The following is a 19,392-nucleotide window of genomic DNA, read 5'->3' as shown; positions in this document are numbered from 1 at the left end:
CATAATTAGGCAAAGTTTCTTTTCTCTCTAATTTCCATTGGAGAGATGACTGCCAGACCCTTTAACTCTAAAATCCACTTCACGATATCAGCAGCATTGTTGTGGCCATGCTACTTGGTCCAGGACTTAATCCTGTGGGCTGGATCAAGACCCAAGCTACAGTCCACCCTGGTCTGTTCTACATTCTTGAACGCATCGTGTCCCTTGCCACAGAACGAGTGCAAGTAAGTTTCACTAAGGAGACTCTCCATGGCTGAACAGCATTTATGGACGACTTTGGCTTTTTAAGTTAGTTTAGAGTGACAAGTGGTCAGGCTCTGGGATGCAGAGAGAGAGACACACACAGACAGAATAGCCTCCTTCTGCAATGGACCCATGCTATGTTGGAAGATCTTCATTTACTTACAAGGAGGGGACCAGTTGGGTTCAGGATTGCAATGCTCCAAATAGATGTTGCCTCAACTAGCATGCACTGATAAGTGCACAAAGGCCTACCTCTATCCATTCAGTCTCTCAATCATGCAGCATGGAAACAGACCCTTCAGTCGAAGCCAACCATGTTCCCAAACTAAAATAGTGCCACCTGCCTTTGTTTAGCCTATATCCTCCAGACCATTCCTATTCAAAGTACTTATCCAAATGTCAAAATGTTTAAAATGTACCTGCATCCACTGCTTCTGCTAGTAGCTCACTCTCCACATGAACCATTGCATAAAAATGTTGCCCACATCCTTTTCAAATCTTTCTCATCTTAAATATATGCCCCATAGTTTTGAGCTACTCCACCTAAGGGAAAAGACCTTTGCTATTCACATTATCTATGCCAGTCATGATTTTATAAACCTCTATGGTCACTGCTCAACCTCCTACACTCCAGGGAAAGGAAGTCTTAGCATATCCAGCCTATTTTTATAACTCAAACCCACCATCTCCTGCAACACCCTTGTTCACAGAAACATCATACATATCCCTATCCTAGCTTCACCTCAAATTGATTTTATTTCCACACTGACAACATTCTTTGCAATACTCAAATTTACCTCAACTCCCACACTTGATTCCCTTCTCTTCAACCTGTGGGCAAACGACACACCCTGACATTCAAGTGAGTGAGAGCCCACTGGTGTCTACCTGTAACTAAGCAGTGATTGGACACAATGCTATGCAAAAAGGGCCAATGAGGGTTGAATGGAATTTGAACAGCAGTGTGGATCATCAATTATTTGGCTCTTGAGTCGGTCATCTGGTCTCCTTGCTTGTGGATTTAAAAATTTGCAACGATCATAAAATGGAGAGAGCACTTTCAACTGAAATGGGAGCAGGAGCCTTCAAATTCAGACTTAGCAAGATCATGGCTGACCTTAACCCCACCTTCCTGCTTCATCCCCAGTGTCACTTAATACCTCAGATCTATCAATCTGAAATATGCTCAATGATTTGATTCAAGAGAGTACTGTGGATACTCTCAGTCTAGTCAAGATATTTCTCATATTTAGTCCTAAGCCACTAACCCTTTATTCTGAAAGTGTGACCCCATTTTCCAGATTTCCCAAACATTGTCTTCTGCGATGGCAATTTTCCTTCCCTTCAGGATAGTAGTGAATGAGATGACGTTTTACAATTGACGATACTCTGAGTAATGAAGCTAAGTTTCCATTCCAAATTTACCTCATTGAATTTAAAATTCCACCAGTTGCTGTCATCATGGGTTTTTAACCCATGACCCACAGTATATGAACCTGGGTCTCAGAGTTCCTAGTCTGGTGACATTACCATTAAGCCACTGCCTCCCCACAGTGAAGACTCATTGCTTACCTTCTGGGGTAAGTACAAATTTCCTTGCAATGTTGCACTTAGGTCTTTGAACTTCAGAAGCAGGAGTATTAAACTGTTCATAGTTCTGGAAAACTATCAGTGTATCACCTGGTTGCACATGAATTCTCTTCAATATCAAGGAAGAGGAACTGCTAACAAAGGAGCTCCACAATCAGCATTTTAACATTGATGGCTAAAGTGTAACTATGACTGTAAATAATGCTCAACTTGACAATGATTGAATTAAAAGTTAGTCAAGTCATTGATTTGGTGTTTGTTACTCCACACTAGCACTGCAATATTTCAGAAACAGCTCTACATTTCCACCTACATTAATTTAAGAATTTTTAAAGTTTGAGCCAGACTCTACAATTGTCTATTTCTTGAGAGCCATAAGTAAATCGTGGATAATATAATTTAAACTCCTGGTCTCCAGGTTTCTACCATCAACACTGTCACTTGGAGATGTTGAGCTACACATTTCATGCTCAAACTTCTGTGAATTTTCTAGAGAATCAATGTTAAGGTTCTTGGTTCCTTTGCCAAGTTGCTTTCTGGTGACACACCCACTGCAGTCCAGTGGCCTCATGACCTCACATGTATTCTTCAGTTTGCTAGGTACAATATGGTTCCCAGTGTCTGCTCAATTGAGTCACATTCCACTGAAGCTGTGACTCCAGAATTCATTGTATTCATCTGTGAACCGCAAATTGCAGTTTGGTTTGGACAGGAACTCACAGGAGGCCGCTTTCCCATGTATTGGCTGATTTTTATCCTTCTAGATTGTAGGGACTGTTGAAAACAAACCTTAGGGACTAACAGCACTGCACCTTGTAAATGGCACACACTACTGTTACTTTGCATCCATGGTGAAGGGAGTGTATGTTCAAGGTGGTGGATAAGGTGCCAATCAGACTTACATTATCTCGATAATGTCAAGCTTCTTTAGTGTCAATGAAGCTGTACTCATCAGGCAAGTTGGATGTATTCTATCACAATCCTCACTTGTGCCTTGTATATGGTGAACAGGCTTTGGGGACAAAGGAGGTGAAATATTCCCTTTTTATTCAAAAAAGTTTCCTTTAAATAATGCAATGTTCAACTTCATAAGAAGCATGCAGGATTATTTGGATGGACAGAGATTAATGTCTTCCATTTGCAATTTTTGTACCCTCCCTCCTCTTGAGGAATTGTTCAAAGTCACACAAGAGAGATCAGAAAACAAAAAAAGATTAAATAAAACAAGTATTGCTTGTTGTGTTGTGAAACCTATTATTAAAGTTACCAGTTCAAAACTCTTACCATTGCTAAGTTAGAGTCACTGTGTAAATGCTAAGGAAACTTTGAAGACATCACTAACTTTCATGTGAAGCTCCAACGAACCAAATAATCATTTAGGGGCAGGAATGCACTCATTAATTTCATACTTTAACCACTTTGCACAACAGTCTGCTAGGAAGTCATGTGGAAACATTCAATCAAATACCACCATATCATGAGTCACATTACCCCATAGCCCTGGGACCATATGTACTATACCTGCTGACAGTAAATCACACACACCATGGTTACCAATAGTGCAGAGTCCTTTCATACAGCACTTACAGACTACAGTCAAACATTTCCTTAAAAGAAGAAATACATTGTAGAACAGCTAAGAATAATGAATTTGTCAGAATTGACTTTTGGGAACACACTTAAAAGGAGGAGACAGAAGTGGAAAGGGAGAGTTACATTGAGATTGACACATTATTTCAAACACTGAGCATGTCTCAAGCCAGATTTCCTGACTTAAAAAACAAATAATTTGTACATATGGAGTCAAAAAGGGAATTATTCCCTGCTCACTTTCAAACTCCATATTGCACACTATCCAGTGACTACCCAACTCCTCTCCTATTCCATACCCTACAACTCAGTTCCCAATCATTGTCTATAGCCTTCTCAACTTCAGGTTCACCCAAAAAAGCCAATTAACCCAGCCCAATGATTGACTCACACTCCATTCTATCCATATTCACACTCATCAAATACCCTACAACCAATAAACCCACTTCTCAACATCTCCATCTTATACAACCCTGCTTATTTCCACCCTATTCCATGCCCATCAAGCCATTCCACAGCCATTGCCACGATTCATCCTTTAATTTAACCCTCCCCCCCCCAAACCCAGTCCATGACCAACCATTACCCATGTTTTACTCCAGCCCTGTCAACATGTTTTTCTCCCTCTCCTCTCTTACCGTATGGCTCGGAGGTGCTTTCAGCCTTCTTTTTCTTGCCCATCCTGCTTCTGTTGTTGCAGCTACCGGTTGCTCAGGACCGCTCCTTGGCCCTCTGTCCACAAAGACACGGCACGGCTGAACAACATAGACACAACTCCCCACTGTCTGCGTCAGCCGCACCACTTCCCTTCCTATGCACACCTGCCGACCCCGCCCACACCAACCAGCCCCGCCCACCGCCACCTGCCAACCACGCCCACACCAACCAGCCCCGCCCACCGCCACCTGCCGACCCCGCCCATCCCACCTCTGCCCACATACACCTACTGGTTCTTCCCACAGATACCCGCCCACGTTCACCTGCCAACCACACCCATCCCGCTCGTGCCACGTGCAACTGCTGGTCCCTCCCATAGACACCTGCCGGCCCTGCCCACACGCACCTGTCGTCCTCCAGCTGGAGAAAAGTTGCCTTTAAGGTGAATCCGAGTAACCCCTGACCGCATCAGTAATCAAGAGGCAGGGGGAGCACACAAATTCAATGTTAACTGCAGTTTGTTTTGGTGCTTAAGTATAAATCTCGCTGATGCTTTTAATTGCTCTCTCATTGTTCTCTGATGTCCATGATCTAATCATCATTATTTTGGCATTTCCATTCTAAGCAAATGCTTCGTCCCGTCACTACAACTATGACCACTCCCTTCCATGACATCTTTGTAATTTAATCTCTGCCGCCCTCTAAAATGAGAGCAAAGCACTGCAGATGCTGTTGACCTGAAATTAAAACATAGGAAGATGATGGTTAGCTACTATTTCTTATAGTACTCTCTCTTTAGGAATCAGCCTTTTCTTTCAAATCTGTTATGATCACATCCTACTCAAAAATAATCTACCCTTGATCATACTATCCTTGTAAACTACTATGGTATCTCCAACATTCCTTTCCTCTCCAAGACTTTTGGATGTGCTGTTACTTCCTGCATTCAAGCCTTTTTTAAAATTCACTTCTGGGATGTGGGCATTCAAGACTGAGCCAGCATTTATTACCCTTCCCTAGTCGGTCTTGAGAAGCTGGTGGTGAACTGCTTTCGCCCTTGTTGAATGGCTGCAGTCCATGCTTTGTAGGTATAACCAGAATTTTGAACAATTGGTAGTGAAAGAATGGCTTGGAGACGAATCTTGCAGGTGGTGTTATTCTCATGTATCCAATGCCCTTATCCTTCTATATGGAGATGATCATGGGTGTAAAGGTGCTTACTAGGAATCTTTGACAAATGTTTGCATTTTGTCATGGCACACTGCTGTGGCTGACCATCAGTAGAAGAGGGAGTGGATGTGGTACCTATCAAGTGGACTGCTTTGTCTTGGATGGGTGTCAACCTTCCTGAGGGTTGTTGGAATTGCACTCATCCAAGCAGATAGGGAGTATTCTGTCACAGTCATGACTTGTGCCTTGCAGCTATGTAGACAAGCCAACAAGGAGCAAAGCCACATTGGATTTGGAACTGGGCAATGAACCTGGCCAAGCGTTAGATTTGGAGGTCGGTGAGCGCTTTGGTGATAGTGACACAATTCAGTTATGTTTACTTTAGCGATGGAAAAGGATAGGTATATAACACTTGGTAAGAGTTATTGTTGGGGGAAAGACAATTATGATGCAATTGGGCAAGATTTAGGATTCATAGAATGGGGAAGGAAACTGCAGTGGATACGTATATTGAAATGTGAATCTTATTCAAGGAACAGCTACTGTGTGTCCTTGATGAATATGTACCTGTCAGGCAGGCAGGAAGTGGTTGAGTGAGGAAGCCATGGTTTACTAAAGAAGTTGAATCTTTTGTCAAGAGGAAGAAGCTTACGTTAGCAGGAGACGTGAAGGCTCAATTATGGCACAAGTTAGCCAAGAAAGATCTGAAGAATTAAACAGAGCCAAGAGGGGAAATGACAAGTCATTCACAGATAGAAAGTTTTAGGGTTTTCCTTGATCCTATATGTATATCATGAATAAAAGAATGACGAGAGAAAGGTTAGGGCCAATCAAGAATAGTCATGGGAAGTTGTGCGTAGAGTCCAAGGAGATGAGGCAATGCTAAAATGAATATTTTACATCAGTACTCACACTGGAAAAAAGACATTTTTATCGAGGAGAACACTGAGATATAGCTACTAGATAAGACAGGATTGAGGTTCACAGGAGTAGGTGTTTAGCAATTCTGGAAATGGTGAAAATAGGTAAATCTCCTGGGCCAGATGGGATTTATCCTAGGAATTTCTGGGAAGCCAGGGAGGAGATTACAGAGCCTTTACTTTTTATTTTTATGTCGTCATCGTCTACAGAAATAGTGCCAGAAGACAGGAGAATAGCAAATGTTGTAACCTTTTTCAAGAAGGGGAGGAGAGACAACCCTTGTAATTATAGACCACTGAGTAAAGTATTGGAAAAGGTTATCAGAGTTAGGATTTTAAATCATCTAGAGAGGAAGAACTTTATTAGGAATAGTCAACATGGCTTTGTGAAGTATAGGTCGTGCCTCACAAACATTGTTGAGTTCTTTGAGATGGTGACCAAACAAGTGGATGAGGGTAAAGCAGTTGATGTGGTAGATATGGATTTCTGCACGACATTTGATAAGGTTCCTCGTGGTAGGCTATTGCAGAAAATATAGAGGCTTGGGATTGAGGGTCATTTAGTGGTTTGGATCAGAAATTGGCTCGCTGAAAGAAGTCAGAAGGGAAATGTTCATTCTGGAGTTCAGTTACTAGTGGTGTACTACAAGGATCTATTTCAGAGCCACTGCTGTTTGTCGTTTTTATAAATGACCCGGATGAGGGCATAGAAGAATTGGTTAGTGAATTTGCAGATGACAGGAAAGTCAATGGAGTTGTGGATAGTGGTGAAGGATGTTGCAGGTTATGGAGGACATAGATGAGTGGCAGAGCTGGCCTGAGAGGTGGCAAATGGAGTTTAATTTGAAAAACTGAGAGGTGATTCACTTTGGAAGGAGCAACAGGAATAGAGTACTGGGCTAATGATAAGATTCTTGGTAATGTAGATGAGCAGAGAGATCTCGGTGTCCATGTATGTAGATCCCTGAAAGTTGCCACACAGCCTGATAGGGTTGTTAAGAAGGCATATGGTCTGTTAGCTTTTATTGGTAGAGGGATTGAGTTTCAGAGCCAAAAGGTCATGCTGCAGCTGAAAAAAAAAACTGGTGCGGCTGCACTTGAAATGCTGTGTATAGTTCAGGTCATTGCATTATAGGAAGTATGTGGAAGCTTTGGAATGAGTTCAGAGGAGATTTACTAGGATGTTGCCTGGTATAGAGAGAAGGTCTTATGATCCAACCCACTCATTTCTCTTTCTACCCATCTAGCTGTTATGAACATTTCCTACCATTCCCACATCATAAAACCAGTTGTCCTCCTCTAATTCTTTGGAATCCAATTTCTATCTTGATTGCAATACTCCACATTAGCTACTCTGCTAGACATTTCTTCAGCTTCACTTTGGAATTCTAGATGCTCAGTAAACCACTGAACATGTCTCATCAAAGACTACCTAACCTCAATGTTCAAAAGTGCTTTGAAGCCATTTATCTACTTTTTGAAATGCAGTCACTGTAGGAAACGCAGGAGAAAGCTGTACATAGCAAAACCTCAAACCGTAACAAAATAAATCACTGCATATTATAATAATACTGAATCAAAAATAAACCTAACAGGGACAAAGATGCTGCTCTTCATAATAGTGCCTCTGCTTTGGTTGTGCTGGCATTGCAGGCTAATACCCACATTCCACCAACATTTACTTTTATGATGCAGGTGATTAGCAGTAATGACTAAATAAACTTCTCTTTTCAGAGTGTCATTATTGGCCAGGGATAAATCCTAACAAGGAATCTTATACATCCACATGAAGAGGTAGGCGGGCATCAGTTTAATAAATGCGATTATCAGCCTTTGGTTCTTAAGCAGTCAAGCCCTGCAATGGGACTTGAACTTGGCAGCTTGCAGTTCAGAGGTGAAATTAGTACCAACTGAGTCACAGCTGTCACATAAATGCCCACTAACTACAATGAGCTGGAATTAAACGCAAAGCAACCCATGGACATAGACTTTGCATTCCTGTACAGTCCTCAGAGGTTTAATGTGACTTTGGAACACTGTCTCAGAAGGCAGTACAAACAGGAGTATTGAATATGTTTAAGACAGAGGGGAATTCTTGATAACCAGAGAGAATAAAGTGATGTTGAGGTAGTAGAGGAAATGTAGAATCCAAAACACAAACAGGTCAGCCATGATCTTATTGGATAGAGGTGGAGCAGGTTTGAGGGACCATATGGTTTACTTCTGCTTCTATTTTCTCTGTTTGTGTGTACTCTGTTGTACCAGCTGAGTTATCAAAGAAAAGCTTTCAATGGGATCGTCTACAATGGGGGGGGGGGGGGGGGGGGGGTTGGTGTCCTAACACAGTTCTTCTGATAGTGCAGCACTCTTCATCCCTGCTACTGTTCTGACTCATTATTGAGGGGGGGTTAAATAAATTAGATTCAAGGAAAAAATGCTGTAAAAGTTATACTGCTGTACAGACATAGGTACCCATGCTACCTTGAAATATCTGTGAGGCCATAATCAAATGGAAGAATTATCATGGCATTGTAAATTGCAATTATAATTGCCAAATTGCTGGAAAATGCTTACTCAAAACAATATAGCTAGCATGTTGAGATCTCAAAAGATTAATGAATCAGTTTCCTTGTGCAACAAATAGAAAATTATTTGTTGCTTTAGAGGTCATATGCAAATAGTTTACTCCCAAAATTCCAAGCAGCACGTTGCTCACCTGCTTCCTGAAGAAACGTTAATGGATTACTATTTTGGCTCTGTGTCAGAGGAGCCTGAGACACAAGGATTTCCTGTTGCTGACTTTTAGCAGCAATAGCCACTGTGGTGACAGCATAATTGTAGTGAATAAAGACTTCAAATTTCAGTGAAACAGGACACCCATGCACAAAGGTTGTACATAGACAGAAGACACTTGGTGATAAGAAGTCAATGGAGAGGGGGCTCTTGGGACGTAGTGGTGGGTTCCTACATCTGAGCTAGGAGGCCCAGGTTTAAGTCCCACCTGCTCCAGAGGTATGTAATAACATCTCTGAACAGATTGATTAGAAAAAAATATTTGAAACCACAATTATGGTCCTGAGGAACAATTATAGTGAGCCTCAGCAATAGCCTCAAGGCATAACATCACATGTCCTAACAGGCTGATTAAAATGTAAAATGGTGTTTTGAGGATTTTTTTTTTTGCATGCTTAAGTTCCATATTAAATAACTTAAGAATAGGAGATAAATTTGGGAGCAGGCTATTCAACAAATTGAATGTACTCCTTTATTCAATAAGGTCCAATAATGGAGAGATAGTAGCCAACTGGTTATGTTGCTGAACTAGTGTTCCTGATGCACAAAGCTATTTGTTAATATCTTGGGACTGGGGTTCAAATCCCACCTTGGCAGATAGTGGAATTTAAATCTAATTAGTCAATAAAATCTGGAATTGAAAGCCTGTCAGTAATAGTGACCATGAAATTATCAGTTTTTTAAAAAAAATCAAGTTTACTAATGTCCTGTGGAGATAAAAATCTACCAATCTTACCTGATCTGGCTTACACGTGACTCCAGATCCACAGCATTGTGATTCATTCTTAACTTCTCCCTGTAACCACCCAGCAAACTACACTGTTTAGTAAAATTAGGAATGGATAAAAAAAATGCCCATGTACAAAGAATACAAAACAAAACTTATCTGAATTCTACTGTTCCTCTATAATCCTCAGCCCACCTATCAATCAAAAAACTAACTCAACCTTGAATATATTCAATAACCCTGCCTTCATTGCTTATTGGACAATTCCAAAGATTAGTGACCCTCAGAGAGGGAGAGAGAGAATAAAACACCTCTATCTGAATGGGATACCTCTTATTTTGGAATTGTGCTCCCAAGTTCTAGTCTCTCCCTTAAGGAGAAACATTTTCTCAGGTTAGATCCTGTCAACACCCTCACGATCTGATATTTCAACAAGATCACCTTTAATTCTTCTAAACTCCAATGAAACCAGTTCAATATCCTTAATTTCATAGAACATAGAACAATACAGCACAGAACAGGCCCTTCGGCCCACGATGTTGTGCCAAACATTTCTCCTAGCTTAAGCACCCATCCATGTACCTATCCAATTGCCGCTTAAAGGTCACCAATGATTCGGATTCTGCCACTCCCACAGGCAGCGCATTCCATGCCCCCACCACTCTCTGGGTAAAAAACCTACCCCGACATCTCCCCTATACCTTCCACCCTTCACCCTAAATTTATGTCCCCTTGTAACACTCTGTTGTACACAGGGAAAAAGTTTCTAACTGTCTACTCTAAAGGCAACCTCTCCTTGTAAGGCAACCTTGTAAGGCAACTTCTCCTTCCCCTTAAAATCAGCCGAATTAACTATCTCTGAAGTTATTTATTTCCACCTCTTTATAAATTTGCATCATTGCATTTGCTCAGTTTACTTTCTTAATTATTTTGAGCCCTTTTTTGTAACCTGGTGACATGTGGAGCTACAGCAGTCACACTCATTCTGCAGATTCATACCCTTTAAGTTTGAAATGGACCAATTCTGCTTTCTTCGCTGTTCTCCTTTGCAGTTTCAGCATGAATAGTCCCGGTGTCTCCTTATAACCATCGCATCATGCAGCGTTCCATTGACAAGCAACCTTCTTGATCCATTGCAATCTGTGCTGTTAGGAAAAATTCCAAGATTTTTACTTAGCGAAGGAACGGGGCTTTTTTTCAAGTCAGGGCAGTGTGAAGCTTAGAAGGACACTTGCAAGTGGTGGTGTTCCCTTGTTGCTGCCTTGGCTCTTCCAGGTAATAGAGATTATGCTTGGAAAATAGTAGTGGTGTGCCAGAGGGGTTGACGCTAGGACTTCAACTGTTTACAATTTATAAAAAATACAGATAAATGTATTGAAAGTATGGCTGTCAAATTTGCTGATGAAACAAACAGATATGAAAGTACACTGTGTAGAAGACACAAGAAATCTACAAAGCAATTGGATAGATTAAGAGAGTATGCAAGAATAAAAAAAAAACATGTTATCTAAAATACTGACAGACTGGAGAGCTCTGAGATACAGAGTGACCTGGCAGATTGAGTTCATGAATCACAAAAAAAGGTAAGTATGCAGGTATAGCAAGTAAGTAGAAAAGCTAATAGAATGTCACCAGGAAAACAGAATACACTTTAGTTGTGCAGGGCATTGGTGAGAATGCATCTAGAGTACAAAGAACATTACAGCATAGTACAGGTCCTTCAGCCCTCGCAGTTGCGCTGCCCTCTGAAACCAATCCGAAGCTCACTTAACCTACACTATTCTATTCTCGTCTATATGCCTATCCAATGACCATTTAAATGCCCCTAAAGTTGGCAAGTCTACAACTGTTGCAGGCAGTGTGTTCCATGCCCCTACTACTCTCGGAGTAAAGAAACTACCTCCGACATCTGTCCTATATCCATCACCCCTCAATTTGAAGCTATGTCCCATTGTGCTAGTCATCACCATCCTAGGAAAAAGGCTCTCACTGTCCACCCAATCTAACCCTCTGATTATCTTATATGTCTCAATTAAGTCACCTCTCAGCCTTCTTTTCTCTATCAAAACAGCCTCAAGTCCCTCAATCTTCCCTCCTAAGAATTTCCATCCATACCAGGCAACATCCAAGTAAATCTCCTTTGAACCCTTTCCAGAGCTTCCACATCCTTCCTATAATGCAGTGGCCAGAATTGCACACAATACTCCAAGTGTGGCCACACAAGAGTTTTGTACAGCTGCAGCATGACCTCATGGTTCTGAAACTCAATCCCTCTAATAAAAGCTAACACACTGTATGCCTTCTTAACAGCCCTATCAACCTGGGTGGCAACTTTGAGGGGTCTATCTACACGGACACAGAGATCTCTCTGCTCATCTACACTACTAAGAATCTTATCATTCGCACAGTGCTCTGCAATTCTGTTACTACTTCCAAAGTGAGTCACCTCAGTTTTCTGCATTAAACTCCGTTTACCACCTCTCAGTCCAGCTCTGCAGCTTATCTCTGTCCCTTCGTAACCTACAACATCCTTCATCATTATCGACAACTGTACTGACCCCAGTGTCATCAGCAAGTTTACCAACCGTTCCTTCTACACTCATCCAGATTGTTTATAAAAATGACAAAAAGCATTGGACCCAAAACAGATCCTTGCAGTACACCACTAGTAACTGAATTCCAGGATGAACACTTCCCATCAACCAGCACCTTCTGTCTTCTTTCAGCTAGCCAATCAAACCACTAAATCACCCTCAATCCCATGCCTCCATATTTTCTGCAATAGCCCACCATGAGAAACCTTATCACACACCTTACTGAAACCTATATGCACCACACCAACTGCTTTACTCTCATCTAATTGTTTGGTTACCATCTCAAAGAACTCAATAAGGTTTGTGAGGCACGACCTCCCTTCACAAAACCATATTGATTATCTCTAATCAACTTATTCTTCTCCAGATGATTGTAATCCTATCTCTGATAACCTTTTCCAATACTTAACCCACAACTGAAGTAAGGCTCACTGGTCTATAATTAGCAGGGTTGTTTCTACTCCCCTTCTTGAACTGGCTATTCTCTGGTCTTCTGGCACTATTCCTGTAGACAATGACAACATCAAGATCAAAGCCAAAGGCGCTGCAAAGACTCTCTGGCTTCCCAGAGAATCATAGGATAAATCCCATTTGGCCCAGGGGATTTGTCTATTTTCACACTTTTCAGAATTTCTAACACCTCCTCCTTGTGAACCTCAATTTCATCTAGTCTCATAGCCCGTATATCAGTACTCTCCTTGACAACATTGCCTTCTTCCAGTGTGGATACTGATGAAAAATATTCATTTAGTGCTTCCCCATATCTAGAGTCATAGAGATGTACAGCACGGAAAAACAGACTTCAGTCCAACTCATCCATGCCCACCAGATATCCCAACCCAATCTAGTCCCACCTGCCAGCACCCGGCCCATATCCCTCCAAACCCTTCCTATTCATATACCCATCCAAATGCCTTTTAAAATGTTGCAATTATACTAGCCTCCACCACTTCCTCTGGCAGTCCATTCCATGCATGCACCATCCTCTGCATGAAAAACTTGCCCCTTAGAGGTTTCTTTTATATCTTTCCCCTCTCACCCTAAACCTATGCTCTCCAATTCTGGACATCCCCACCCCAGGGAAAAGACCTTGTACATTTACCCTATCCATGCCCCTCATGATTTTATAAACCTCTATAAGATTACCCTTCAGCCTCTAACACTCCAGGGAAAGCAGACCTCCCCTGTCCAACCTGGCCCTTTAGCCCAAATCCTTCAACCCTGGCAACATCCTTGTAAATCTTTTCTGAACCCTTTCAGCTTCACAACATCCTTCTTCCAATGAATCCATGCACAACTTCCCACTACTGTCCTTCATTGGCCCTAATATTATTCTAGTCATTCTTTTCTCTCTTATATACCTATAGAAAGCTTTAGGGTTTTTCCTGATCCTATCCACCAACAACTTCTCATGGCCCTTCCTCACTCATCTTAGCTCTCTCTTTAGGTCTTTCCTGGCCAACTGATAATTCTCAATCACCCTAACTGAACCTTTACATCTCATCTTAACATAAGCACTGTAATTAGTATTGGTCATCTTACTTAAGAAAGGATGTAAATACATTGAAAGCAAATCAGAAATAAGCTTTTTCCCCAGGGTGAGGGATTCAATAATGAGAGGTCACGCATTCAAGGTGAGAGGATAGAACTTTAAGGGGGATACACGCAGAAAGTACTTTACACAGAGGGCGGTAGGTGCCTGGAACACGTTGCCAGCAGAGGTAGTAGAGGCAGGCATGGTAGATTCATTTAGGGTGGACAGATGTATGAGTAGGTGGGGAGCAAAGGCATACAGATTCTTAGGAATTGGGCGATAGGTTTAGACAGTGGATTTGGATCAGCAAGGGTTTGGAGGGCCTTGTTTCTGGGTTGTAAATGTTCTTTGTTCTTACCATACTATTTTGTGGAAGGAGTGTGTTATGAGGAAAGGTTGGGCAGACGAGATTTAAATCTGCCCGAGTTTTAAATCTGCCCGAGTTTTGAAGTGTAAGAAATGACTTGATTGAAACACAAGATCCTGAAGAGTGTTGACAGGGTATATGTGAAGAGGATGTTTTTATTTGGAAGAATATAAAAGTAGAGAGCCACTATTCTAAAACAGACTCACTTTTTCTTCTTTCAGAGGGTTGTGAGCTTTTGAGACTGTCTTTCTGAAAATGTGGTAGAAAGAGTCCTCAAATATTTCTAAGGCAGAGCTGGATAGATTCTTGTTAAACAAAAGGTGAAAGGTTATCCAGATTGGGCAGGAATGAAATCTGCCATGATCTTCGAGTCATAGCTATGTACAGCATAGAAACAGACCCTTTGGTCCAACTCGTTCATGCCGACCACATATCCTAAGTTAATCAAGTCCCATTTCCAGCCCTTCACCAATATCGCTCTAAACTATTCCTATTCATATACCCATCCAGATGCCTTTGAAATGTTGTAATTGTATCAGCCTCCACTACTTCCTCTAGCAACTCATTCTATACATGCACCACCCTCTTCATAAGAAGTTGCCCCTGAGGTCCCTTTTAAATCTTACCCCTCTCGCCCTAAACCTATGCCCTCCAGTTCTGGACTCCCACCACACCAGGGAAAAGACCTTGAAATTTACCTTATCCATGCCCCTCATGATTTTATAAACCTCTATAAGGTCACCCCTCAGCCTCCAGGGAAAACAGTCACAGCCTATCCAACCTCTCCCTATAGCTCAAATGCTCCAACCCTGGCAATATCCTTGTAAATCTTTACTGAACCCTTTCAAGTTTCACAACATCCTTCCAATAGGAAGGCCAGAATTGCATGCAACATTCCAAAAGTGAATTAACCAATGTCCTGTACAGCCACATGACCTCCCAACTCCTGTACTTAATACTCTGACAAATAAAGCACCTTCTTCACTATCCTATCTACCTGTGACTCTTTCAAGGAGCTATGAACCCCCTATGGCATTACCATTAAGTGTATAAATCTTGCTAAGATTTGCTTTCCCAAAACGCATTTATCTAAATTAAACTTCACCTGCCACTTCTCAACCCATCTGATCAAGATTCTGTTGTAATCTGAGATAATATTCTTTGCCATCCAATACCCCTCCAATTTTGGTGTCATCTGCAAACTTACTAACAATACCTCCTATGTTCACATTCAAATCATTTATTTAAATGATGAAAAGTAGTGGATCTAGCACCAATCCTTGTGGAACTCCACTGATTAGAGGCCTCCTGTCTGAAAAACATCCCTCCACCACCACCCACGGTCTTCTACATTTGAGCCAGTTCTGTATCCGAATGACTAGTTCTCCCTGTATTCATGAGATCTAACCTCCCATGCGGAACCTTGTCAAAACAGCTTGCTGAAGTCCATTTGGATCACATCCACCATTCTGCCCTCATTAATTCTCTTTGTTACTTCTTGAAAAAACTCAAGCAAGTTTGTGAGACATGATTTTTCACACATAAAGCCATGCTGACTATCCTTAATCAGTCCTTGCCTTTCCAAATACATGGACATTCTGCCCCTCAGGATTCCCTCCAACAACTTGCCCTCCACCGACATCAGGTTCACCGGTCTCTAGTCCTTACCACCTTTCTTAAACAGTGGCACCACGTTTGCCAACCTCCAGACTTCCTGCACCTCACCTGTGACTATCGATGATACAAATCTCAGCAAGAGGCCCAGCAATCACTTCTCTAGCTTCCCACAGAGTTCTAGGGTACACCTGATCAGGTCCTGGGAATTTATCCACTTTTTTTCGCATTTCAAGACATGCAGCACTTCCAACTCTGTAATATGGACATTTTTCAAGATATCACCATCTTTTTCCCTACAATCTACATCTTTCATGTGCTTTTCCACAGTAAATAATGATGCAAAATACTTGTTTAGTATCTTCCCCATCTCCTGCAGCTCCACACAAAGGTTGCCTTGCTGATCTTTGAGGGGCCCTATTCTCTTCCTAGTTACCCATTATCCTTAAAGTATTTGTAAGAACTCTTTGGATTTTCCTTAACTCTATTTGCCAAAGCTATCTCATGTCCACTTTTTGCCCTCCTGATTTCCCTCTTAAGTATGCACCTACTGCCTCCATACTCTAAGGATTCACTTGATCTATCCTGTCTTTACCTGACATATGCTTCCTTCTTTTTCTTAACTAAACCCTCAATTTCTCTCGTCATCCAACATTCCCTACACCTACCAGCCTTTCTTTTCACCCTCACTGGAATATACTGTCTCTGGATTCTCGTTATCTCATTTCTGAAGGCTTCCCATTTTCTAGCCATCCCTTTGCCTGCAAATATCTGCCCCCAATCAGCTTTTGAGAGTTCTTGCTCAATATTGTTAAAATTAGCCTTCCTCCAATTTAGAACTTCAATTTTTAAATCTGGTCTATCCTTCTCCATCACTATTTTAAAACTAATAGAATTATGGTCGCTGGCCCCATAGTGCTCCCCCATTGACATCTGTCACCTGCCCTGCCTTATTTCCCAAGAGTGGTTCAAGTTTTGCATCTTCTCTAGTAGGTACATCAGATACTGACTGAAAATTTTCTTGTACACACTTAACAATATGGCAGTCCCAGTCTATGTTTGGAAAGTCAAAATCCCCTACCATAACCACCCTATTATTCCTACAGGTTACTGAAGTCTCCTTACAAATGTTTCTCAATTTGCTGCTGACTACTAAGGGGTCTATAATACAATTCCAGTAAGGTGAGCACCCCTTTCTTATTTCTCAGTTCCACCCAAATAACATCCCTGGATGTACTTCCAGGAATATCTTCCCTCAGTACAGCTGTCCCTTATCAAAAACGCCACTCCCCCTCCTCTCTTGCCTCCCTTTCTGTCCTTCCTGTAGCATTTGTAACCTGGAACATTAAGCTGTCAGTCTTGTCCATCCCTAAGCCATGTTTCAGTAAATGCTGATATCCCAGTCCCATGTCCCTAACCATTACCTGAGTTCATCTGCTTTCCCTGTTCTGCCTCTTGCATTGAAATAAATGCAGTTCAATTTATCAGTTCTACCTTGTTCTCTGCTTTGTTCCTGCCTGCTCTGTTTGACTCGCTTCTGTTCTCAAACTGTACCAGTCTCAGATTGATCTCTTTCCTCACTATCTCCGTGTCCCACTCCACTAGTTTAAATCCTCCCAAGCAGCTCTTAACTGAGGTTCAGCAGCGACTTCTACTTCTTCATGGAGATTGGGTTTAATCTCAGTAGCTGCCATTGCTGACGTCTGGGGGTCCAAGACTAGCTGTCAGCCAATCATATCACCTGGCAGCTCTCTATGGACTAAAGTCCCACTTTGGATGAATGAACACCTCCTTTGCAATATATTTGTAAGGCATCCAGGTTTCTCAGCTAAATGAGTTTCAAATTGTAGCCATTTAGGAATCTACTTAAACTGTTAGTAGTACTGGACGACGTCCCAGAGAATATAATTTTTTAAAAAAATTCACTTGTGGGATATGGATGCTGCTGGTAAAACATTTACTACCTTTTCTAAGTTGCCCTTGAGAAGATAATGTTGAGCTGCCTCCTTGAACTGCTGAAGTGTATGGGCTGTCAGTAGACCCAAAATACGGTTAGGGAGCGAATTTCAGAACTTTGACCTAGCGACAGTGGTACATTTCCAACTCAGGATGTTGAGTGGCTTGGAAGGTAACTTTAAGGTGGTGGAGTTCCCACATATCTGCTGCCCTTGTCCTTCTAGATGGAAGTGGTCGTGGACTTTGAAGGTGCTGAGGATTTTTGGTAAAATTTCTGCTGTGCATCTTGTAAATAGTGCACAATGCTAGTACTGAACATCAGTGGTAGAGGGAGCGCATGCTTGTGGGTGTGGTGCCAATCAAGTGGGCTGTTTTGTGCTGGATGGTGTTAAGCTCCTTGAGTATTGTTGGAGCTGTACTCATCCGGGAAAACGGGGAGTATTCTGCCACACTCTGTATATGTGCCTTGTAGGTGGTGGACAGGTTTTGGTGAATGAGGAGAGTTGTTCGCCATGAACTTATATAACAAATGCAGTTGATTTCTGGTCAATGGTATCCTCCATGATGTTGATAGTGGGGTTTTAGTGATGGCAAAATCATTGAATGTCAAGGACTGATGGCTGATTGGAGATGATCACTGCACCATATTCAATCGTTACTTGCCACTTATCAGCCCAAGTCTGGATATCCTCTAGGTCCTGTTGAATTTAGACATGGATTGCTTCAGTACCTGAGGAGATATGAATGGTGCTGATCATTCAGCAATCATGGCATTCATTCCTATTTCTGACCTCATGATGGAGGGAAGATCATTGATAAGGCTGTGGAAGATGGTTGGGCGTAGGACACTACCCTGAGGTACTCTTGCGAAGATGTCCTCGAGTTGAGTTGACTGACCTCCAACAACCACAACCACCTTCCTGCGTGCTAGGTATGTTTCCAACATCCCCTAATTCCCACTGATTTCAGTTTTTCTAGGGCTCCTTGGTGCCATACTTGGTCATATACAGTCTTGATTCCAAGGGCTGTCACTCTCATCTCACCTCAATTCAAGCCCCATTACGGAATCTGTAAAACTGAATTTAAAGAAATAATCACCATTTTTGATCTTTTTTCCACAAATGAGAATTGCTGCAGTTTTGTAAACTTCGGTTGGTTTATGAATACACTTCAGGGAGAGAAACTTGCCTGACCTCCCTGACCCCAGTTCCTGTGCAGTTGACTCTTGATGCTCACGTACAGGGCTTTTAGCATGTTTCTGCATTAATTTACATTGAACATTATTCTACTTCTTAACATATTTCATCTAACTTACTCTGCGGTTTCTTCTAATTTTACCTCCCCTTCTAGTTTGACATTGTTTTCAGCAAATTTCTGAAGTTCAACGATGTAAACTGCAAGGAGGGGTGACCTGAGGTAACCCTACTCACACCCTCACTAACATGATCTTGTGTGTCTCTATTTTTTGGTCAGTTTCCTTCTCCAGTGCCAAAAAAGTTAGATATTCGAGCTAAGGACTTGGGTTTGTGGAGAAACCTTTCATATGGAACTTGTACCAAAAGCCTTCTAGAAGTTGAGTTTCCATTTGAATTTGGTTGATCATTTCCAAAATTCCATTTGAATCATCATTCCCATAA

The 19,392-nt window shown here is 41.7% G+C and overlaps 1 protein-coding gene across 1 annotated transcript in view; it reads right to left on the bottom strand.

Moving 5' to 3' along the window:
* slc44a4 (solute carrier family 44 member 4) overlaps positions 1-4,195 on the bottom strand; it is a 94,247-nt gene extending 90,052 nt beyond the window's left edge. Inside the window, exon 1 of the mRNA XM_072550127.1 lies at positions 4,062-4,195. Coding sequence (XP_072406228.1) covers positions 4,062-4,104 — 43 coding nt within the window. The 5' untranslated portion in view covers positions 4,105-4,195. The remainder of the gene's footprint in view (positions 1-4,061) is intronic.
* Between the last annotated feature and the right edge of the window lie 15,197 nt (positions 4,196-19,392).

This window comes from Chiloscyllium punctatum, chromosome 30 (genome assembly GCF_047496795.1).
Source record: "Chiloscyllium punctatum isolate Juve2018m chromosome 30, sChiPun1.3, whole genome shotgun sequence".
In the NCBI taxonomy this organism is placed as follows: domain Eukaryota; kingdom Metazoa; phylum Chordata; class Chondrichthyes; order Orectolobiformes; family Hemiscylliidae; genus Chiloscyllium; species Chiloscyllium punctatum.
This window is presented reverse-complemented; position numbering and strand designations above follow the sequence as displayed.